The sequence below is a fragment of the Lepisma saccharinum genome, chromosome 29, assembly GCF_977018435.1.
Source record: "Lepisma saccharinum chromosome 29, izLepSacc3.1, whole genome shotgun sequence".
Lineage (NCBI taxonomy): Eukaryota > Metazoa > Arthropoda > Insecta > Zygentoma > Lepismatidae > Lepisma > Lepisma saccharinum.
Window position 1 is genome coordinate 37,683,260 of NC_139257.1, and position 24,447 is coordinate 37,707,706.

At 39.2% G+C, this 24,447-nt stretch overlaps 2 protein-coding genes across 4 annotated transcripts in view; one reads left to right on the top strand and one right to left on the bottom strand.

Annotated features, from left to right (window-relative positions):
- The window catches only part of LOC145981296 (protein brambleberry-like), a 58,067-nt gene extending 36,885 nt beyond the window's left edge, over positions 1 to 21,182 (bottom strand). The window contains exons 1-4 of one of the 2 annotated variants that reach the window (XM_083114483.1): positions 20,867 to 21,182; positions 19,279 to 19,571; positions 3,871 to 3,999; positions 1,232 to 1,417 (exon numbers count right to left, since the gene is read on the bottom strand). In XM_083114483.1, coding sequence (XP_082970609.1) covers positions 1,232 to 1,417; positions 3,871 to 3,999; positions 19,279 to 19,539 — 576 coding nt within the window. In that variant the 5' untranslated portion in view covers positions 19,540 to 19,571; positions 20,867 to 21,182. Of the gene's footprint in view, positions 1 to 1,231; positions 1,418 to 3,870; positions 4,000 to 19,278; positions 19,572 to 20,635; positions 20,749 to 20,866 lie in introns of those variants that run through there. The other variant, XM_083114484.1, reaches the window with a different exon arrangement.
- Positions 21,183 to 23,596: 2,414 nt separating this feature from the next.
- The window catches only part of stc (nuclear transcription factor, X-box binding stc), a 93,838-nt gene continuing 92,987 nt past the window's right edge, over positions 23,597 to 24,447 (top strand). Inside the window, exon 1 of one of the 2 annotated variants that reach the window (XM_083114863.1) lies at positions 23,597 to 23,791. The gene's annotated coding sequence lies outside the window, so the exon portion shown is untranslated. The remainder of the gene's footprint in view (positions 23,792 to 24,447) is intronic. The other variant, XM_083114864.1, reaches the window with a different exon arrangement.

Sequence of the window (24,447 nt, forward strand, 5' to 3'; positions counted from 1 at the left end):
GGGCTGAGCAGATATTAATTATCAGTATCAGAAAGCATTGGCTAAATTCAATCACTAAAGAGACATATTTTTGGTAAATAAAAAAAGCAAAATTTCGGTACAAAAACAGAATCAATTTCAGGCTTAAAAATGGTAAATAAAATAAAATTTTGGAGCTATAATGGTGAAAAATCGGATCAAAAGGGGTATATAAAAATGGTATTTTGGTTTTAAAATTGTGAATATAATCCTAAATTTGATTTGAAAACTGCACTTATTAAACAAAATAAACATATCCCTTCTAATAGCACATTTATGTAGCTAACAAAATATTTAGTTTATTTCTGTATATAGGGGTCCCTCCATGTTTGCTTCTCAAATACGGCAGAATTAATGAATTGCATAACACACAGGATAATTCCATCTTCAGAAAGTGTCGCATCAGTGTACAAACTCTAAATTTCATGTTTAAGGCTCGGCTGGACCTTTGGCATGCAAATCGTCGAATTTTTTCAAATTTTCCTCTCCATTCGAAAAACTTCTTGAATATTTCATAATATGAAACATTACATCAGCTTCGAATTCCTTCTAGAGCATTGACGTGAATTTTCGTGTAGTTTCCTTTCACTGTTGTCTAGATATTATCAATAGTTTTGTTTTTACATAAGTCTATTAAACTATTGATAATATCTAGACAACAATGAAAGAAAACTACATGAAATTTCACGTCAATGCTCTAGAAGGAATTCTAAGCTGATGTAATGTTTCATATTTTGAAATATCCAAGAAGATTTTCGAATGGAGAGGAAAATTTGAAAAAATTCGCCTATTTGTATGCCAAAGGTCCAGCCGAGCCTTAAGAGTCTATTTCGCATTTTGCAGTTCATTTCACATCATTTTGTGACAAAACAGGGTAGCAAAATGCCCCACCTTTCAGAAACACGAAAAAATTACCATTGCAATGTGTTATTTCACATTTCGTGTTTTCGTCAAAAACAAAATATGCATGCCTCTATTCACCACCAATAGAGGCACATTCTTATCATTAATTTGGCAACAGCATTGTGGCAGAAATGGAATTTGTGATTAAATTATTTTAATGCAAAACTCTGGTACATTGTGGTGATAAATTCGAACGGAAAATTTATAATATGCAGAACTATTTTGAATTGTTACAATTTTATCAGCAGTGGTATTGGTATCGGCGCAGCCCTAAAAAAAAAATACATTAGCAATAAAAATATATACTTACATACAGAGATTTCATGGTATCGAGTTGATCCTGGGCTGTGTTCACAAGCTTATTCACAGTCATTTCAGTAAGTGCTCTGAACTGCTGCTGTCTTGCTGCATAACAAACAGCCCGTGCTCTATTGTTCATCAAGTGGTAGGAATTCCACACATCTGAGTCCATGTCTCTTGTGCATTCCTTCAGAGCCTGGGAAAGAAAAGAAAATAGTTAACGATTGCATATTAATTATAAACAATAACACCCTGCATAACTAATTTTGACAAAACATATTCCAAGCCTTTTCCTGGTGATTTTACAATCAATCTCCGTGACATGCTTGAACATGCTAATAACCATGTTTCAAGGGTTAACTGCACTGGTTATTAAAGAGAATAAAGTATAATCTACATTGTTCAAAATACTAAAAATAAATATAAAATAAAACAAAAAAAAATATTTTTAAAATAAAACATCTTTCATCAGAAAGCTTTTCCAAGAAAAAGTGGAATTATTTTAATTCACAAAACTTATCACATTTATTTCAATATTACACATTTTAACTCTTAATTTCCATAAAACATAATCAAGTTCTTTGCCTCAATAACAGCATTTATAGACCTTGGATAAAATAACCTAATGTTCATATATTTAGGTCCTTCCTTATCCTTTGTTTTAGGAAACTTGGGTATTGTCAATAGGAAGGCAGGCAGAATACTTCTGATTAATTCCTTGTTGGTTCTATCTTTTTCCCAACAAAATTTGTTCTAACTTTAGTGCTTAATTGTCTTCATCATAGCCAATATCTATGCAACCATAAGCATACCAGTGTATTCGGTTTAGCCTGAGCGCTGGCATGCGCAAAGTGGGAAATGTTTGCCATCTGCGGAAGATGTGTCATGTCTCGAAAGAGCAGTGTTACAATTCGCGGAAGTTACAATTCCACCAGACATGAAACTATGTGCTGTTGTCTCATTGAAAAAATTACGGAAATAAAGTAGAACGCTGTCCTTCATGATCGTGAAATTTGTTAATTGTTCTACAAATAATGCACTTAGTCAAATTAATCCATGTTACCTTTAAATTTCTTTCCTCTGAGTGTTTCATTAGGTGTTGCAAATCCCTTTCCAGTTACATTGTTGCGATCATTTACGTTTGAGATGCATTTCAAAGTACTTACAAATTAGCAGCGGAAACTGTTTACACTTGTCTAACATTCAATGCAAGACCACTGTCAGCTTCATTCTTCATAAACTTATGCACGTTGAGATAATATCTCTGCTCTGAGTATCACTTTGCTTCCTCCAATAATCTTTCCAGTTATCATCTCAGCTTCCGTTGAATAAAAACACCATAAACAACACACGTCAACAATGAACTTCTTCGTGGTTACACGATCTACCCCCTACCCTCCAGGAGAGGAAGGTTGGTTGATTTGGTGTTTTCAGTGCACTTTATACACAGTAAGGCTAATCGGGACTGGACCTACAGTTTATAGTGGGATCCGAACCACTATGTGCCTCCACCAGGTATCGAACCTGGGATGAGGAGGGGAGGGAGAATGCCTCTTTGGCCAAGGGGGTGAAGCAATGGAGGGTTTCACGGACACAAAGAATTTACCTGTCATTCATTTTCTTGAACAGTCGCGTTTGGTTGTTTGCGCATGTTCTATTGAAGTTGAACTTTTTTTTTCTTAAGAAACTGAATCCAGGCACACCCCAACCAATAAACTCTAAAGTCAGATTATTGATATGGGTAATTGTTAAAGTGGTTGGCAAGATCTCTCTCGGACTCTTGCATCGTCGCGTTGAGCGACAGGCTTCTGCGCAGCTGAAGGCCAGAGGTCAAGCTAAACCGAATGGCCTGTACACTATTATGCAGTTTCATGGCTTTCAAATATCGCCTACAATCAATAAGTTATTTTTGTGCTGCAATATAAAATTAAATATACTTTTGGTTTACGTGTCAATTTGAAAACTTTTTTTTCCATATTTGTAATGGTTAATTAAAAATGGGTCCTCCTCCGTAGTCGAGCGGGTTAAGGCGTTCACTCGTCTTGAGATCGTTCGCTGCGGGACGGCGTAGGTTCGAATCCAGCTCTGGTCGGAATTTATTCGGCCTACGTATAGGGCCGGTGGCAAACCACCATCGTGACGAAATTGGGGAGCTCCGAGTGAGTGAGCGTAATCCGGTCGAGAAGACCTACTATAACGGCTGGGGATACGTCGGGCTGACCCCCCGACTATTCTAATACTGGTTGAAGATCTCCACGCTTAGAGGTGACGAAGGAAAGTGTGGGAGGGAGATCGGCAGTCGGTAGGTATGCCTAGGCCCTTCATGGGCTGTTGCGCAATGGATTATTATTATTATTATTATAATTAAAAATGGGCAAAAAAATGTTGACTGCTATTTTTGTCATGGCAGCTATAGCATAATATCAATTTTAGGCAACTTATGTTCAATAGAAAGCCAAAAAAAAAAAATCCTTGATCATTTTACTTTTTTTAATTGAAGTAAAATTTGACCTAATTTTACTGGACTAGTTAGGGAACTAATACAACTAAACTAGCTATGTGAACTGAGGATATATTAGAACTTATTCTCAAGTTACTTGGAAATAATAAGCTAGTTTGCTTGAATGATGAATTCGGGGATTCGCTTACCATGGATTTAGTACAAAGATACACTCTCCTACCCTCCACCATGGACTGGCAATTCAATAAATTCACACTCATCTTGGCCAATTCTTCCTCTGTCATGCTGGAACATGATGTACGTATCTGCATTACAACCTTTCAGAGGGACAAATAGAAATAATTAGACATTTCGTACTTCAGCATACAAATTAGGTAAATTACTGAATTTTCTCACTATCTTGACTTTCTAAAATGCATAACATATGACATCTCAGATCACATGTCGATACCCATGATTAGAGGCACATATTTTTGGTAAATAAAAAAGCAAAACTTCGGTACAAAAACACTCAATTTCGGGTTCAAAAGCGGTAAATAAAATAAAATGTTGGTGTTATAGCGGTGAATAATCACATGAAAAGTGCTATATAAAATGATATTTTGGTTTTAAAATTGTGAATATAATCCTAACTTTGATTTAAAAACTGCACTTATTACACAAAATAAACTTACCCCTTCTAATAGCACGTTTATGTAGTTACCAGAGTATTAAGTTTATTCCTGGGTAAAGCAGTCCATTTTTGCTTCTCAAATATTTACAGCCGAATTAATCAATTTTCCATGAATTGCATAACTCACAGGATACTTCAGACATGTCGCGTCGGTATATAAACGGTAAATTTTGTGTTTAAGAGTATATTTCACATTTTGCAGTTCATTTCGTGACAAAACTGGGTAGAAAAGTGTGCCTCACACCTTTCAGAAACATGAAAAATGAACATTACAGCATGTTATTTTATACTTTGTGTTTTCGTCAAAAACGAAATTTGCATGCCTCTACCCATGATGTACTGATGTCTAAAGGTGTGGTTTCAAATATACTTAACAATATTGGCCGATAACTCGTTTGAATCAGTTTCCAAATTATTGGTCTCTTGGGCACACAGGTCATCATGTGTTCTTAAATAGCCACTCATCCAGAGGTGTGCCCAGGATTTTCGGAGGGGAATATTAAGGATACATTTTTAGTAGCCAGTCCTCATTGTGACATCATTTCCTGCCTTTGACGTTCTTTTTTTTAAAGGAATACTGGGCCAAAGGGGGGTGACCACCATCAACCCTCCCTTGGACAGGCCACTGCACCCGTCCACTTTTTCTAGGGCTCCTTCGTCCTCCCTGCGTACAATCATGGAGGAAACTCTGTCATCGTTGGGTGCGTTGTACAATGATCAGTGGAATACGTGAACTAGTGTTTGATTAATTTCAATATTGATTGATTGATTTGCTTTACTTTAATTTGCTTTTTGTGCCACTTTTGACTAGTTTGCGAAGATGGGGAGGAGAGTTAAATGGAGACTCACAAATATCCATGCCCAGGCCAGGATTCAAATCTGGGACCCCTGGCATCGTAGCACGGTGTCCTAACCCCTCTCCGCCACGGGGGCCGGCTAATTTCAATGTTAACTTAAATTCTTGTTTAAAACCTTGTGTAATACAGAGTGTCCGAAAAGTCACGCAACCCGGTGTTTACGACCGTATAACGGAATAGCGAAACGGAATGAGAAGAAACACTTTCTGCCAAGAGAATGCCCTGTATATTAGGAAAATTTAGAGAGACAAACATATGTAAGAACATGCATGTTTTAATAACAAATAAGCAAAGTGTTGCCAAAGGCGGAAAAAAAATATTTGCAAATCGTGTGTATTGATGCACAGAACCCATTGAGGTAAATTATTTCAACATTTCACAATACCAACGAACAATTTGGATGGCCATCTAATGAATTTGACAGAGAAAGAACTTTGACGAAGTTTCAAAAACATTGCAGAAGGGAATAAATGGGCTGTTCCAAAAATCGATGTTTTCACAATATTACGCAGGACACTGGCAACACTGTTGGTGTCACGTGTCACTAACAGATGTGTTTTACCTCAGGCTATCACACTAAGGCACTTTTAACGACAAAGGAGAAAGTTGGTTATTCTCGAACATATGCAATAAATTACATACACCTTGCAACCCTGAAATGTGGGTATCCCTAAATGCATCTCTTACGCAAGAATATGACGATGTTCGGATATATTCATCAACAATAAACACTCTTTTCTGTGTAGAATATGGCATTTTGAAAACACACACAAGATGTCAGCATAAGTAGACACAATCTGGAATGCCGTTGGCGACAAACAGCAACCACTTAAGGCACAGAACACATAACAATTGATACATGTTCTTCTGTACCGACATTTCAGGGTTGCAAGGTGTATGTAATTTATTGCATATGTTCGAGAATAACCAACTTTCTCCTTTGTCGTTAAAAGTGCCTTAGTGTGATAGCCTGAGGTAAAACATATCTGTTAGTGACACGTGACACCAACAGTGTTGCCAGTGTCCTGCGTAATATTGTGAAAACATCGATTTTTGGAACAGCCCATTTATTCCCTTCTGCAATGTTTTTGAAACTTCGTCAAAGTTCTTTCTCTGTCAAATTCATTAGATGGCCATCCAAATTGTTCGTTGGCATTGTGAAATGTTGAAATAATTTACCTCAATGGGTTCTGTGCATCAATACACACGATTTGCAAATATTTTTTTTCCGCCTTTGGCAACACTTTGCTTATTTGTTATTAAAACATGCATGTTCTTACATATGTTTGTCTCTCTAAATTTTCTCAATATACAGGGCATTCTCTTGGCAGAAAGCGTTTCTTCTCATTCCGTTTCGCTATTCCGTTATACGGTCGTAAACACCGGGTTGCGTGACTTTTCGGACACTCCGTATATGTATAATAAGCTATTATTATACAGGGTGGCTCAATAGTCACTGAACACCCTCAGTACAATGCCACTGCGGCATGGAATTTGAAATTGGCGATGACCAATCATTGCCTGGCCAAGGGGGAACCACATTGATGCCACCCACATGGTCGGCGGCCATCTTGATGTCCGCCATCTTGAATTCAACTTCAGAATTTTAAATGGGAAGGGGGTCGTGCGACATATCAAAATGGGCTAGAATTTTACAAGAAATGCAATGGTGAAGGTTTTTTCGACGTATCTTTAACCAGTAAAAAGTTATGACTGAATTCTTGTACCAATTAGCTCCTTTTCGAGGTGTTAGAAAAATGCCTTAAAATTTGTTTAGCGCATTGGTAATGCATCGAGATCAAAGTGACGTCTAGGGAGAGACGTTCGCATGCCATTGCACATCATTTTAATCGGATACATACATGAAGAGCTGCTCATTATGAATGGTTGTCGCTAACAATTTACAGTGTGACACTTCCATTGAATTAAAAGTCCTTCACAGTGACAAGGCTAATGTTTATGTTCAGAAGGAAGTTCATAAACAGAATATGTGACCCTTGTCATCTAATAACTAACTTTGGACAAAAACTGGTTCATAACGTTCCCATAAGTGTTCTGGTGTTCTTCCCTATTGAAAAAAATCTGTAAAGAGTACCTTCTTCCATAAGCAAGGATGAAAAAAACTGTTTATTTAACAAATCCAAGTAGCCATAAGCATTTAAGGTTCCGTTGATGGAAAATTGACTAACCAATCGTGTTCCACACAGCACGTCACACCATTAACTTACCAACACTAACCATTCAGCTTTGATCTGTCAAAAATGGGTTATCAGATAAAAAGCATCGAATATTCTGTTTATGAACTTCCTTCTGAATATAAACATTAGCCTTGTCACTGTGAAGGACTTTTAATTCAATGGAAGCGTCACACTGTAAATTGTTCGCGACAACCATTCATAATGAGCACCTCTTCATGGATGTATCCGATTAAAATAATGTGCAATGGCATGCGAACGTCTCTCCCTAGACGTCACTTTGATCTCGATGCATTACCGATGCGCTTAACAAATTTTAAGGCATTTTTCTAACACCTCGAAAAGGAGCTAATTGGTACAAGAATTCAGTCATAACTTTTTACTGGTTAAAGATACGTCGAAAAAACCTTCACCATTGCATTTCTTGTAAAATTCTAGCCCATTTTGATATGTCGCACGACACCCTTCCCATTTAAAATTCTGAAGTTGAATTCAAGATGGCGGACATCAAGATGGCCGCCGACCGTGTGGGTGGCGTCAATGTGGTTCCCCCTTGGCCTGATAAAGATTGGTCATCACCATTTCCATGTTGCACGCTGCAGTGGCCTTGTACCGGGGGTTTTAAGTGACTTATTGAGCCACCCTGTACAGGGTTTTCGTAAATGATTGTCGGGGTTACAAACAAGCACTGTATTTTACGTAATAAAGGTAGATACATGCAATTTTTTGCAAAATGTTAGAAAACTCACCAAGTTTTTATGACAAAGTCACAAATGTTCCATGTGCTCGCCTCGCAATATCCTGCAGATATCTGAGCGATAATCCATTTCGTGCCACACTCGGGATAGCATATGACGTGTAACACTGTTGATGGAATTCGTTATACGTGTTTTCAGTTCCTCGATGGTAGTGGGTAATGGAGGATAGTAAACGGTATCTTTTAAGTATCCCCAGAGAAAAAAATCGCAAGGCGAAAGGTCAGGGGAACGAGGCGGCCATGATAAAAGGTTTTCATCCTCATCACTCCCGCGCCCAATTCAACGTTGTGGTAATTTTCTGTTCAGCTATGATCGCACTTCAGTGGAAATGAGGTGGGGCTCCATCCAATTGCATGATGAAGGTGTTAGAATCTTCTTCCACTTGAGGAAATAGGCACTCATTCAACATATCCAGGAATGTCAATCCTGTAACCATTTTCTCCATGAAGAAGAATGGACCGTACACCTTTTCTCGTGACACAGCACAAAAACCATTCACTTTAGGCGAGTCCCGAACCAATTCAACAAACGGATGAGGATTTTCCCTTCCCCATATGCGCACATTGTGTGTGTTTACTTTTCCACTTAGGTGGAATGTCGCCTCGTCAGTGGAAACGAAATTCTCGATGAAATTGTCATCGTCAGTCATGAGATTTTGCATATCGCTGGCAAACGTTTCCCGTAGACGATGGTCATTACGTGTTAGCTTTTGATGCAGACTTAGGCGGTATGGTTTCATGTTGAGCCGTTTTCGTAGAACAATCCATAATGTTGTCTTCGGAATGTTTAGTTCCTTGGATCCAGCAGGAATTGATTTCCTCGGGCTCCGTAGATAGGTTTCACGAACTCGCTCCACATCATGTTCCGGCACTGATGGTCGACCACTGCTTTTGCCTTTGCAAATGCAACCTTTTTCTTTGAACTGTGCATACCACCTTCTAATCGAATTGTCTGACGGTGCATCTTTCCGATATCGCGCACGAAAATGTCGTTGCACAACTGTAACGGACCTCGTTGCGTGATATTCAATGACACAGAACGCCTTCTCACTAGCAATATCCGCCATTTTGGAAAACTGCCGCCTAGCGGCAGAATCTGGAAACAGAGGTCTATGAAACAAATAAGGAAGAAAACTTGTTGAGTTTCTCAACAATATCGTGCATTTGTGTTCACCGTGTCGTTCACCCAAATCGGTTACAACAATGAGGAAACCCCGACAATCATTTACGAAAACCCGGTATATTAAAGCTACATATAAGAAATAAAAGAATAAATGAGAAAAGTTGGTTTACCGGGAATAATACTAACAAATTAAAATCATATTAAAGAGGAAATAAAAAGCAGGCTTAATTCAGGAAATGCGTGTACCTTCTCTCTTCATAAACTTTTATCTTCTCGTTTAATATCTAAGAAACAAAGTCAAAACAGTAATTTTGCCTGTATTATTATCTAGCTGTGAAACTTGGTCCCTTACATTAAAAGAGGAACATAAATTAAGAGTATTTGAAAATAAGATCCTTAGGAAAATATTTGGACCTAAAAGGGATGAGGAGACAGGTGAGTAGAGAAGGTTACATAATTTAGAACTACATGGTTTGTATTCATCTCCAGATATTATTAGAAAGATTAAATCAAGAAGACTTAGGTGGACAGGCCATGTGGCACGAATGGGAGAGGAGAGAAGAGTATACTACAGGGGTTCCCAAACTCTTCGTTTTGCAGTGCCCTTACTGTTTCAAGACTTTCACGTGGAACCCAGGTCAGAATTTAGGCATATTCAACACTTGCAATGCTCAGTGTGGTTAGGTTGCTTGTCTAACTTAAAAAATAAACACAAATTTCAAACTTAAAAACATTTTATGTGTAAAAAGAACTAAATAAGGACATATTTGGAACAATCATATCATTTCAGTGAAAATATTGGAACATTTCGTGGCATCCCTGTAAGCTAGTCATGGCACCCCAGGGCACCAAGACAAAACACTGCTTTACAGGATTCTTGTCGGGCAACCTGATGGTAAGAGACCTGTAGGAAGGCCAAGACAAAGATGGAGGGATAACGTTGAGATGGACCTAAAGGAAATCAGTAAAGATGGAAAAGATTGGATTGATTTTGCCCAGGATAGGGACAGATGAAAGGCTTGTGTTGCTGCAGCCATAAACCTTCGGGATTAAGAAGGCTAGAGAGTTAGTTAGTTACATTGGTTATTACTTTTCAAAAGTCTTCTGAGGGTCCACATACCAGGTGACACTTCCACACGTGGGAAATTATACAAGATGTATACTTTTCTTCAATCCTGGACAAGTTATTGTGTGAAAAAATTAATTCTGTAATTAAATGACAGCTATATGCTAATTGTCTCACATGTGAAGTTACATTTAAAACATGGGCGAAAGCGCAAGAGAATTTTTTCATCATTTATCGCCGGGAAACCTTCAAGGCTTACTACTAGTAATACACAGTATCTTTTCCTCTTTTAAACTGGTTAAATTTCATATTGGCCAATCCCAGAGATATTGAGTACTGTAAGACATATCTTCTGTACTATTTCCGTGAGTTGGTACTTCATAATACTGCTGGTATTCATGCATCATTTCACAGCCATATGTTAACTAACATTTTTCTTGGGAAAGAACTTAGTCAAACTGAAACTAGTTCAACTTTTTTATCTCTGATCTTGCACAATAGCATCAAGCTACAAAGTGTAAGACTAACAAGGGAGGTTATCTAAGTGTCCCCCTCCGATTTCCATGAAACTTGGCAGGTGTATAGAGGGATCCAAAGGAAGCAATACGTGGTTTTTGTTTGGGCTAAAAAACTGATTTAGGGGGCAACCCCCCCCCCCCTCAAATGTCAAGATGAGGACAAATTGAAGTGGGGATCTGACCCCGAAACTACGTAACCATGGCATAGGAAGAACACGCACATACTCTATGTGATCAGAAGTATCCGGACACCCACCTGAAAATAAAGTACAACTTTGGGCAACCCTCCATCGGAAACACTGGCAGTCAATACAGTGTTGGCCCACCCTTAGCCTTGATGACAGCGTTCACTCTCACAGGCATACTTTCAATCAGGTGGTGGAAGGTTTCCTGAGGAATGGCAGCCCATTCCTCGCAGAGCGCCAAAATGAGAAGAGGTATTGATGTGGATAGGTGTGGTCTGGCACGAAGTCGGCATTCCAAAACATGCCAGAGATGTTCTATGGGATTCAAAACAGGACTCTCCGCAGGCCAGTCCATTAGTGGGACGTTGTTGTCGTCAAACCACTCCCCCACAAGCCCTGCAGTATGGACGGGTGCTCGGTCGTGTTGAAAGACACAATGGTCATCCCCGAACTGGTCTTCGACGGTAGGCAGCATGAAAGCTGTGAAAATGTCAACGTAAGCTTGTGCCGTGACATTGCCATGTAAAGCAACAAGGGGGCCAAGCCCCCTCCAGGAGAAACATGACTACAGTGTAACCCCGCCACCTCCGAATTTCACTGTCGGCACTATACAGGCTGGTAGATGTCGTTCTCCAGGCATTCGCCACACCCACACCCTACCATTGGATCGCCACATTGTGTACTGTGATCCATCACTCCACACAATAGTTTTCCACTGTTCTATGGTCCAATTTCGACGCTCCTTGCACCACACCAGGCGGAGTTTGGCATTAGTCTGTGTGATGTTTGACTTATGGGCAGCTGCTCGGCCATGGAAACCAAGTTGCCGCTCCTTGCGCCAAACAGTAATGGTGCTTGGAGTAGATCCTGATGCAGTTCGGAATTCCTGTGTGATGGTGGCGATGGATGATTGACGATAATGCTGTACGACCCTCTTCAACACTCGATGGTCTCTGGAGGTCAACATGGGAGGTTGGCCTGCATGCTTTTGGGTTGTACACATCCCTTCACTATAACATCGGAAACAGTGGACAGAGGGATGTTTAGGAGGGTGGAAATCTCTCACACAGACTTCCTACACAAGTGGCACCCAACCAACTGACTACGTTGAAAGTCTGTGAGTTCCTCAGACCATCCCATACTGCTGTCTCACACTGTCTGCAGAATACTGAGTTCACTGACTATGTGTTCCACGCGGTAGATTGCAGTACTGTGTCGCCCTCTATGATAAACACACGTTTCGCGGTGTGTCCGGATACTTTTGATCACATAGAGTATAATTGGAACACACACAGCGCAGAGCTGTGTTTGCCAGTGATATGCACTTCATAACTCAAGTGTCCCACTTGTGTATCTGCCAGTACTATTAGCACAGAACTTCAACTGCCATCTTCCTTCACGATAGCACTTGTGTTTGGTACCGACAATCCTACAGTTCTGTGCTGTGTGTTCCCAATTATACAGGGTGGCTCAAAAAGTCACTTAACACCCCCGGTACAAGGCTACTGCAGAAATGGAAATGCTGATGACCAATCGTTATCAGGCCAAGGGGGAACGACATTGGCGCCAACCACGCGGTCGGCGGCCATCTTGATGTCCGCTATCTTGAAGAATTCAACTTTAGAATTCTAAATGGGAAGGGGGTGATATATCAAATCAGGCTAGAATTTCACGAGAAAAGAAATGGTGAAGGTTTTTTCGACGTATCTTTAACCAGTAAAAAGTTATGACTGAATTATAGTACTAATTTGCTCCTTTTCGAGGTGTTAGAAAAATGCCTTAAAATTTGTTTAGCGCATTGGTAATGCATCGAGATCAAAGTGATGTCTAGGGAGAGAAGTTCGCATGCCATTGCACAAGATTTTAATCAGATACATCCACGAAGAGCTGCAAATTTTAAATGGTTGTCGCGAACAATTTACAGTGTGACGCTTTCATTGAATTAAAAGTCCTTCACAGTGACAAGGATAATGCTTATGTTCATAAGGAAGTTCATAAACAGAATATGTGACTCTTGTCATCTGATAACTAACTTTGGACAGAAACTGCTTCACAACGTTCCCATAGTGTTCTGGTGTTCCTCCCTATTGAAAAAAAAACTGTAAAAAGTACCTTCTTCCATAAGCAAGGATGAAAAAACCTGTTTATTTAACAAATCCAAGTAGCCCTAAGCATTTAAGGTTCCGTTGATGGAAAATTGACTAACCAATCGTGTTCCACACAGCACGTCACACCATTAACTTACCAACACTAACCATTCAGCTTTCATCTGTCAAAAATGGGTTATCAGATAAAAAGCATCGAATATTCTGTTTATGAACATAAACATTAGCCTTGTCACTGTGAAGGACTTTTCATTTAATGGAAGCATCACACTGTAATTGTTCGCGACAACCATTCATATTGCGCAGCTCTTCATGGATGTATCCAATTAAAATCTTGTGCAATGGCATGCGAACTTCTCTCCCAGGACGTCACTTTGATCTCGATGCGTTACCGATGCGCTAAACAAACTTTAAGGCATTTTCCTAACACCTCGAAAAGAAGCAAATTGGTACAAGAATTCAGTCATAACTTTTTACTGGTTAAAGATACATCAAAAAAACCTTCACCATTGCATTTCTGGTGAAATTCTAACCTGATTTGATATATCATATCACCCCCTTCCCATTTAAAATTCTGAAGTTGAATTCAAGATGGCGGACATCAAGATGGCCGCAGACCATGTGAATGGCGTCAATGTGGTTCCCCCTTGGCCTGGCAACGATTGGTCATCACCATTTCCACATTGCGCGCTGCAGTGGCCTTGTACCGACGGTGTTAAGTGACTTTTTGAGCCACCCTGCATGTGCGTGTTCTTCCTATGCCATATTTACGTGGTTTCAAGGTCAGATTTCCACTTCAATTTCTCATCTTGACATTTGAGTGGGGGTTTTGCCCTCTAAAACAGTTTTTTAGCCGAAACATAAAAAAAAACAAGTATTTCTTCCTTTGGGCCCCTCTATACACCTGCCAAGTTTCATGGAAATCGGAGGGGACACAGGGGTCAGATCCCCACTTCAATTTCTCCCCATCTTGACATTTGAGGGGGGGGGGGTTGCCACCTAAAACAGTTTTTTAGCCGAAACATAAAAAACAACAAAAAAACATGTATTTCTTCCTTTGGGCCCCTCTATACACCTGCCAAGTTTTATGGAAATTGGAGGGGGACACTTGTGTAGGATAACACTACAGGATAACCTCCCTTGTAAGTCCCGGGTCTACATAAAAATGGTTACAAAGAGGTGCCACCCTTTACATTTTCAAAAGTTTTATTTGGTGTCCCCTCCTCTACTACATAAATAAAAAAGAATTAAATTTTAATGAAAACAGCACTATATAAATAAGTGCAAAAATATAACAGAGGCAATGCAACATGTGTTCCCAGTCTGAATTGGGTAATTCTTCCAATTGTAAGAATATATATATTTTATTTGAACACAAGCTGTAAATTATAATTATGTTCACATTATTTCCATTACGTGTTTAACTATGTATACGACGCACGCTTTTAGAAGCGATATCGGGCGGGGCCACGCAGAGGGTGTGCGTGGCGATCAGCCAATGACAGGAGTGCAATGTTGTACAGTTAGGAGACTACGGCGCGGAAGTTAAAAGCCGTGTTCTGTATTTTTCTTGTGTGCAAGAAGTTTTCATAAAATTCGCCACATTAAGGTTCATCATAAGATGGGGAAATACATTTTGAACCTAACTGTCGAAGTCCCATGAATTTCCGTCGCCTACAGCCGGAGTTATCGTTGCTTGAAGAAACAATAGAAACATCACCTTTCATTTCATTCCGCCTGTTTTTTTCGTTGCCACCGTGTTGACGCAGCTGAGTTGTTGAGTCTATGGAAAACTGTGGGTGTTAAATTCGCCTCGATATAAACAATAACCCTTCATTGTTCTGGGCGTTCTCGAACATTGAAAGTCTGTGTCAGTTTGAGTTCAGCGTTTTCGTAGCAAGGCCGGTGTAAAATTATTCTCTTATCGTTCACTCGTGCGCCACAAAGAACAGTTTGTGAAAAGATTAAATACAGCCCTTTCGTGCAATAGTGGTGTTCCGTGTGTTCTTTTTATTTTAAATAATGTCACTCTCAAACCTAGCACCAGTAGTACAGGCACCAAGGGTGCAAAATCTAATCATTAACCTCCAGGAGAGTGACTCGGAAATGAGTGAAATCAGTGACATGGAGACCGAGGAAGACGACAAGAGCGGTGATGAATAAATAAATACCTTCAAGCATTTTTCAGGTATGGGTTTCTCGTATATGCTACAGTGATATGATATTTTAATCTTGTGTAGAAATATTCATTATATTATTTCACTGTACTCATATATACTGTGCATGCATTATCAAATCAATGGACACATCGTGAATTTTCTGTCCTTCCTTTGCGCTAGCAGTTAGTTTGGCAACAGTGCAGTAGCACTTGCTGGGTATTAGCCGAACTCATGTTCCTTCTAAAAGCGTGCACCGTATAGTAGTTTTGGGCCTCCAGATTCTGAGTAATAGTGTTTACAGTTTATTTTTCTATTCATAAACATTTCTATCACTTAAGATCAAAAAATTGTATACGTAAAAAAATATACAAATACACCTGGGGTGAATTTTTCCAACCTTGTCCCCACATAAAGAGGCTCTGGGGCTCACCCAGTTTCATATCAATGAGTACCTTGGGCAAACTCTGGGGGTAAAAGCAGTTAGAGCATGGTGCTGATCACATCACCTCCAAAATGGCCGAAATCAATTGCCCTACCCCCACATCCCCTAATGGTGCAGTGCTTGGCTATGCTGCACAAACGACCCTTGTGTTTTTACGTTTCAATGTTAAAATAATATATGTTCGCTAATACAGTGGAACCTTGATAACGCGAATAAAACCTTGATAAGAAGAATTTTTGTACAGTTTGTGGGATGCCGTTCGAGCTCAATAACTCGAAGGTAGACTATGGAAAACCTCTACGAGTCGAAGTTAAATTCTAATCAGCTCTATAACTCGAAGTTCTAGTCCCACGGACCTCAATAAGTAGAAGTGTAGTAAACTAACTCAAAGTCTGCGATTTTGTTCCCCCATAACTCGAACCTTGGTAAGTCGAAATCCTTGACACCCCGAATTCCCCCCCCCCCTCAATTTTAAGTGATCAAGGTTGCACTGTAGTACTACATTTATATTTTGACTTGCCACTATGCACTCTTGAGTACAGTTTCTGTTCAGCCAAATTTGGAAGTTCCTTATAATGTATTATTTTTATTGTACCTTACGTTCAGTTATGTCAGAATTTATTTATGTTAGTTTCACTTCTTTTATCTTAGGTTAGCCCTCCTTACGTTATATTACGTCTTGTTACGATCGTAAGCTGGATTAGATTAGATTTGGTTACGTTAGTTTCTTAGTTTAGGCTAGGCTAGGTTTAGTTCAATGGTTCAAATTTATTTATTTACTTATTTTTCTTTAATACAGAAAGGATGTTGAAAGACGTAGAGCTGACAACTCTGCACTGTAAAAAGACATGTCAAGAAACAGCAATATAAGGCCATGGATGTTCCCAAGGTGAAATATTCTGGAGGTAAAATAGTCCCCCGTTCGGATCTCCGGGTGGGGACTACTTTGGGAGGTCCCTGGACTAAGGATAAGATCTACATTAGGAATAAGGATATTAAATTAGGCACCTGGAATGTTCTGAGCCTTTACCGGCCTGGGGCATTTCAGTGTACAGTTAATGGACCTAAGGGAAATCGGTAGGGATGGAAAAGAGTATATAGATCTTGCTCAAGATAGGGAAAGATGGAAGGCCTGTGTTGCTGCAGCCATGAACCTTCGGGTTTAAGAAGGCTAGAGAGTTAGTTAGTTAGTTAGTTAGGATGTTGAAGAGGTGATGATGATTCGAATTGAGAATGGGCAGCAAAAACGTAGTCGAAAGAAGGTGAAGATGCAAAAAAAAAAGCCGTTAAGACCTAAAAAAAGGACCAATAAGCCAAAAATGCCGAAAAAGGCAAACAAGGACAAATAAAACCCACCTTTTTCTGGCCTACAATGAACCAAACTGAACATATATTATGTTGGGCCTCGTCTTTCGACAAGGAAAAAAGGATTTTTCCTCAACTTCCGACCCCTAGTCACTATGTTTAATTTACAATGGAGTTGTCGGACACTTAACACCACTTTTCACTCCCTTCCAATTGATTCCTCACCATAAAACCTACATTTCTGAAATCCTTGAATCATACCCTTTCCAACTATGTATTATACACATTTCAATTAGGAAGGGTCAATTTGACACCCTTACCCAGAACTTTATGTACAGTGAACTTTACCTTTTTTTTTTTACACACGAGGGCAAATCGAAAAGTCCTTACACCTATTTTTTTCTACCTTGTTATAAGTGTTATTACAAAAGCGAGATATATGAGCGATGCAGTGGGCTTTTCTTGGAACGGCCCTATTGTAACTTCCAATTTCATCCACGGCAAGGCACTTATCAGTTGACAAAGATGGCCGGAGTGCTCACGAAGTCCACACCGTATGAACAGCGAAGTGTTATTCGTTTTTTATGGTGCAAAGGACAAACAACCACAGTACAAAGTGTGCAGTTGTGGTGCAAGGAGTTTGAAAATGGACGGGAAAATGTGGAGGACAATTAGTGATCGGGCCGACCTTGTACCTCACTTACACAGGACATTACCCGTGTTGATGAATGTGTTCATCTGCACAGCCTCGTACAGCCCAGACCTAGCCCCCAGTGATTACAATCTTTTTGGTCCATTGAAGACGTTCCTGGCAGGACAGAGGTTCACGAACAAAACCGAAGTGCAGAACGTTGTTCGTCGATGGTTCCGTTATCAGCCGGCCACCTTCTATGCAACGGGCATTACGAAACTTGTGGTACGTTGGAACAAGTGCCTCAACAGGTGTGGTGATTATGTGGAAAAATAGCAAAAAGTACGTAGAAGATTGTGTATATCTTGTTTTTCTTTTATGGTTTGTAATCTGGCAATAAATAGTTAGGCGCAAAGACTTTTCGATTTGCCCTCGTAGTTAAAATATACAGAACAGTATATTTACCTATAAAGTTTTCAAAAATAAAATCTTAAAGATATTTGGGCCTAAAAGAGATAAAATAACACAATGAAAAATATTGCATACTAAACCTGATAATTTATATTCATCTTCTGATATTAGAACAATTAAATCATTAAGACTTCATTAGGAATCACATGCAATGCTATGCATCAATCATCTTAGGGCTTATGAATGCCAGAGTTATTTAGGCATTCATTGAACGGTAACAGTTCGTTATATCGGAGACACATTAAAATTGGACATTTTGGATTTCGCATGGTTCGTACTTACCAATTGTGTATTGCGGAACTTAGGTCAAGGTGCCATTATGCTTTTTACACAAAAACAAACAATTTTTCACATAGAGAATAGTTTTTGTTATTCCTTTTTTCGCTTCCGTAACACACAATATGGCAGGCAGAGGTTGACTACCATTGTAAGTATGCAGTGTTTCCAAGACCTCTTCACCGAAAAATACCTACTGTTGTGTTCGTCACGTGTGCAAATTGTACATTATGCACGGGTAGCTGACTGATAGCCCCACGAACCCTTCACAGATAGCCCCACGAACCATTTCCGATAAGGTATGGTTAGGTTAGGCAAGCATAGTATAAAAAAAAAAAAAGATTGGAAAAACTGACAGGGAGTTACGTCAAGCGTATGCAGCATCCGGTTCACGCAGCGAAAGCAATGGCACTTGTGCGTCGGTGAGATATTTCTCATGAAAAATACATGATTTCCCAGTCAAATAGATTCCACGTTGAAAGAAAATACCTCAACGAACGTTGGAAACCTTAGAGAAACTCATTTCCGTAAGTAGTTTCTTCTGTAAAAATGCAGAAATGTGTCTCCGATACAACGAACTGTTACCCATTGAACTTTCATGACATCACACAAAAGCAAGGACAGTAAAAGGCATTTTGAAACATCAAAGTTTAATCTATTTTAAAATTTCAATAAAAATTTGAGACCTCCAATACAGATTGTGTATATCCCAAGTAAAGTATGTGGGCCAGTTCATGTAGTTGACCTTTATAAGCATGACATATAATACATCTGATATCAGACAAAATCCCACTTTGGACCGAAGTAGAGAATGCAGTGATTTAATTCCTTACCTTGTGCTGACACGAATCTAGTTCTGAAAGTTTAATGTTCGTATATTTTTGAGCTTCTTGTAGAAATTTTTCATCTTCTGCCGACACTTCAAATGGCACTTTTACAGCTGGTACTTCACCTGCAATTCTTGCAGCTCCTAAACTAGTGTCAGAGTTCTCTTCATTATTCCCCCACAGCCAATTAAGAAATTGTCCTTCAACCTCCATAAGAGGTAGACATAAGAAAAGCATTATTGCTAAAACGAAAGCAGCATTTTTCATGGTGTTCAATGTTTTTGGTTTACTACTGGTCTCTGAAAAGAAATTTTAAACATAATAAAATTACAATCATTGATATATGATGTAGATACTTCAGAGGCAAACACAATGGTTTTTGAAATGTAAATCTTAAGACAGGTAGAAACATACATCCCCCCCCTCCCGTTCCACTGTATCTGAATGATTGGTGGGGGGGCATCCTCCACTTTCCCACTAAGGATGCCTGTGATATTTACCATTCTATCCTGCAGTTTTCTTTATTTTCTTTCATATCTATGAAATATGATAGGCAAAAAATACTGCCACGCATGAAAGAGGTTATGAATGAAAGTTAAAAAGCACTTTTTCTTAATCTTTCTCCTTTAAATGTGTTAGCTCTTTCTAGGATCCAGTGACATTACTATATTAACTGCAGCCAACATCATCCTCTTCATAAACCAAGTTTACTGAATTTCATATTACAACCTATGGCTTTCTTGCTCAAAAATCAAAGACTTTGTCGTGAAAGTTGCTAATAACTTACCTTTACATGCAACTTATTCAAGATTTTTGAAAACAGGTGATAGGGATATTTCTGATCTACTGGATTCTGAAAACTTTAAATATTGAAACATATACTGTACTATTTACGGAATATTTATTGTGCCATAAAAATTTATTCATCAAAAATAATTTTATTATTTTTTTGAACAAATTACTTTTTATGAAACTCATTCTCCCCTGATGCAAATGAAACATCTGCACTACAGTATAGTCCGAGAAAAATTCCATATTAAATTAAATTAAAGCCACCACACACACAATTACAATACTCAATCAATTCCAGCTTTCATATAAATTTCCATACATAATTTGCATAAAAGAAAACGCTGGAGAAGTTGAACACTCAAGAAACATTTTGTTTTAAGTCCACGGGCGTCAATACAAAAGCACAATATACCAAACTGGATTAAAATAAGCTAAGCCATTGCGTGTAAATGACTGTACTGTCAACTTGACTGCACAATGTTATATAAAATAAAAAATTATAAAAAAAACTTGAATTATATTATCGATTTAGTTCTATTCATATTTGCAGACAGTAACAAATTTGCATTACACAATTGGTATTCACACATAAAGAATTAGTTTACAGCATATTTGGAATTTTTTGCTCTAAATTTGCACTAAAATCATTCGAACACACTAACAGTAGTAAAACTATGTATTCAATAACGTCGAGCTTACGATAAGCTCTTTCGTTGCAAAATCGACAATCCAACACCATAGTATAAAACTATCGATTACAATCAGTTAATATGAAATTAACCTTTAGAGAAATAACATTTACCTCAACTTTATCGATTGGATAGATTCCTCGGCTATCAAATCCGGCAATTCGTAACTGCTTAATTTTACCTCGGCTTTCATGCAATGTTATTGGTTGCTGTAGAAGCGACTTCAGCTTATCACATGTAAAATGTACGTTAACGGAAAAATCATATTGTGATAACTGATTTACGTTTAATAGATAAAGTGGCAGTTCTGAATACTACAGATCTGAAAACGCAGACAGTGATAATAATTACATTGTTCATAAAAACAGAAGCACTGATATATTTGTACAAAATTCAGACATATGAAATGCAAAAACAGCTGGAGTATGCACAGTGCTACCAGATGACACTGCACAAAACCACTGTCATCGAAATAATGAACACTTTCACCAGACAATGTTATGAAACCAAAAGCATTGATTGAGTACAGTGGCGTAGGAACGTTTTTCTTTGGGGTGGGGGGCGGGGAAGACAAAATGAAAGCTCCATTATGTGCGTGCACAAAAAAAAATACATTTTGGAACAGCACCGTGAATTTATTGTCTTTTAATGAACGTTTGCAAAAATAATTTGTTTTTCTTTTTGAATTTATGATTATTTTTAAAGTTGTAAAGCTCTAGACTTCGTGCTGGGCTCCTTTCAAATCCGAAGTTCGTAATATGAACGTTGCGAACAAGCATATTAATTTAAATTAATGCAGGGTACGATTTGAAGGAGCATTCCCTTCCTCTCTGTCTTCAACCGCTTCAACCATTCCCAAACATCCAGGGGTGCCCACAGGGAGGGATTATGACGCAGACTTTGCCATGTCTTTCTTTTTAATTTTGTTCCTGCCTTCCTGAGCCTTGCGGTCGCAATGACAACACTTTTTGTGTCCGAGGGGGCGCAGCTCCTTTCCAGACGTTCTCCTTCTATGGATACTCTATGGTCACGAATGACTTGATTGCACCTGAGAGATACATTAACGAAGTCAATTATGTCATATTTTTCTTGAATACTAAGTAGTATCATAAAGCAAGGAGGGTGTAGTGAATTTAATTTAAACATAAGGTGCGTTGCAAAATGATAAGAACGGTATGAAATTTGAACATATCGTGGGAACGAAAATGAAACAGGAAACGAAAGTGATGCAAACTGACAGAGAGAGGAGAGCATGTTATGAAAAACGTGGTACTGTTCAGGGAGACGTGTATGTGTAACAGCAGGCAAGGGCAAAGTCAAAAGAGCGTTGCAAAATGATAAGAACGGAGTGCGGTTACCCCAGTGGATACAGAAGGCGCTGTTGCAGCTAGCGTGCAGATTGCGATGTTTTCATGCCCTGTTGAGGCGTACGACAGCATTGATGAAGGTGCAGAATGGGCTGTCGAGCAAGATTGTTGAAACGTGAAAAGGGGCAGATATTGACATATAAGGAAGAGGGAGTGTCTTCGAATGAGATTGCACGCCAAATTTGTCGCAGCGCCTGTATGGTGAACAATTTCCTAAAACTTGGAGACAGGTATGGAATCAAGAAAGCACCGGGAAGGCCACGGAAATTGAAGCCCCGACAGGAACGTGATGATCTGAGGAAGCTGTCTGCTGGTGAAACATCCCTCAGACAGTTGGCTCGTGATCCTTATATTCATGTGCATCAATCAACGCTATCACGGGCTGTGAAACGCAGCAATCATCTCCGATATCGCAAGGCCAAACGACAGCCACAACTCACAGCACAACACAAGGAGCGTCGAGAGTCCTGGGCCAACATGCACATGGCGTGGAAGGAGGAATGGCGGCGGGTAATTTTCAGTGATAAAAAGAAATTCGATTTGGATGGTCCCGATGGCTGGAGACAATATTGGCATGATCTTCACAAAGAGGAAAAGATCTTCTCCAAGAGACAACAAGGAGGACAGTCTGTAATGGTGTGGGGTAGGTTTGGTTATCATAGGAAAACGAATCTCGCCTTTCCCACAGGCTGTATGAATGGGCTCGGACACCAAAACGTCCTAACGGACAATCTATTGCCATTTGCCAATGACATTGGTGGCGATCAGTGGCGTTTTCAGCAAGACAGCGTCACTATACACACTGCTGAGTCCACTATCTTCTGGTTTCTTGACAGGAATGTGCATGTAATTGATTGGCCTGCGATTCCTCCTGACATTAACCCCATGGAAAACCTGTGGGGTCTTCTGTGCCGTTCAGTGTACGCCAATGGAACCCAGTACAGCAACGTTCATGACCTGAGAAATGCTATCGTTGCTGCATGGGATGCCCTTGATGCTAATCTATTGAAAACTCTGGTGGATAGCGTGTGTGATCGGGTATTCAAAATGGTGTACTGCCATGGTTCGTGTATTGGCTATTAAAGCAGGTCTGGGATGCCGTTCTTATCATTTTACAACAGTAAATATGGTCACTTTTAAGGTTCGTTGCTTTGTACCTTCTCCTGGCCTGTACATGACTTCTGGTCAACACGTTTTCTCTTTCTGTACATTAGGTGAGCATTGTAATGTGCTGTGTGCCTGTACCTGTAACCTTCACAGTATGTGTTACAGACGTAATTGCATACATAGCATGATGAAATCACGATAAAACAAAGACCGAGTTTGCTGCCACGCGCATCTCTCTTGAGGTTCTAGCAGAAAAATAACGTGGCAGCAGACACTACCTATTTTTAAATATTATTTTCCATAAGCAACTCTACTTACTCTCTAGTGAACTGGAATGTGCCGGGGAGTGATGTCGAGTAAGAGCAACTTCAACGCCATCTGCCCATATCAGTTGAAATTGGTGGATGGCTGGTTAACTATTCACTTAGTTGTGCAAGGATCATGTGTAATTTACTTAGTTTTGTGTCCTAAGTCGAAGTTCATGACAATGTACTAGTGCAAACATAAAAATAATATACTAATATTCGCGTAGGTGGTCTCAGTTCCGTTTTGCAACTGCTGAGAGTAAGTATTAAGAGGATTTGGCCAGGCGACCATATGCTGATTTGCAATGTGATCGCAATTTACACCTGAAAAAATGACCTTTCGGAACAATAGATAGCAACCGTAGATAATTTGAGTGTAAAAAAAAGTGTTACTTACATAGAATATGCGTAATCTTATGTATATTCACAATTTTCTCCTGTTTATTTACAATACCTTGGACAATATTAGACATAACTGGAATCGTAATTTGTGACAGTTGCCGAAGAAGGCAAAGATTTCCGCGTTGTATCCAAGAAAATTGTATTGATAGGTCCTCCCTAAATAATTTTCATTTTTCTCTTAAAACAACAGTTTTCTTCTAGCAGCTACGTTCAGCGGAGAATACGCGTTTATTATAGGTTATTAAAACGACGCAAAAGCCGGAAATGAAATATTTCCTCCTCGTCTTCTCGCCACAAACTAAATAATTTACAATTGACACTGATCGAAGACTATTATTCAGCTGGTTAATCATGAAACATTTTGTACTTGAATGAATCCTATACTTTGAAAAGCCTTTCATCGAGTACTGCTCTCTTGCATGGGCATTTTTATGTGCACACACAAAGTTGGGAAGGAGATTTTCTTGTGTATTGGAGAATTACTAAATTGAATACACATGCAAAAACCAGGTT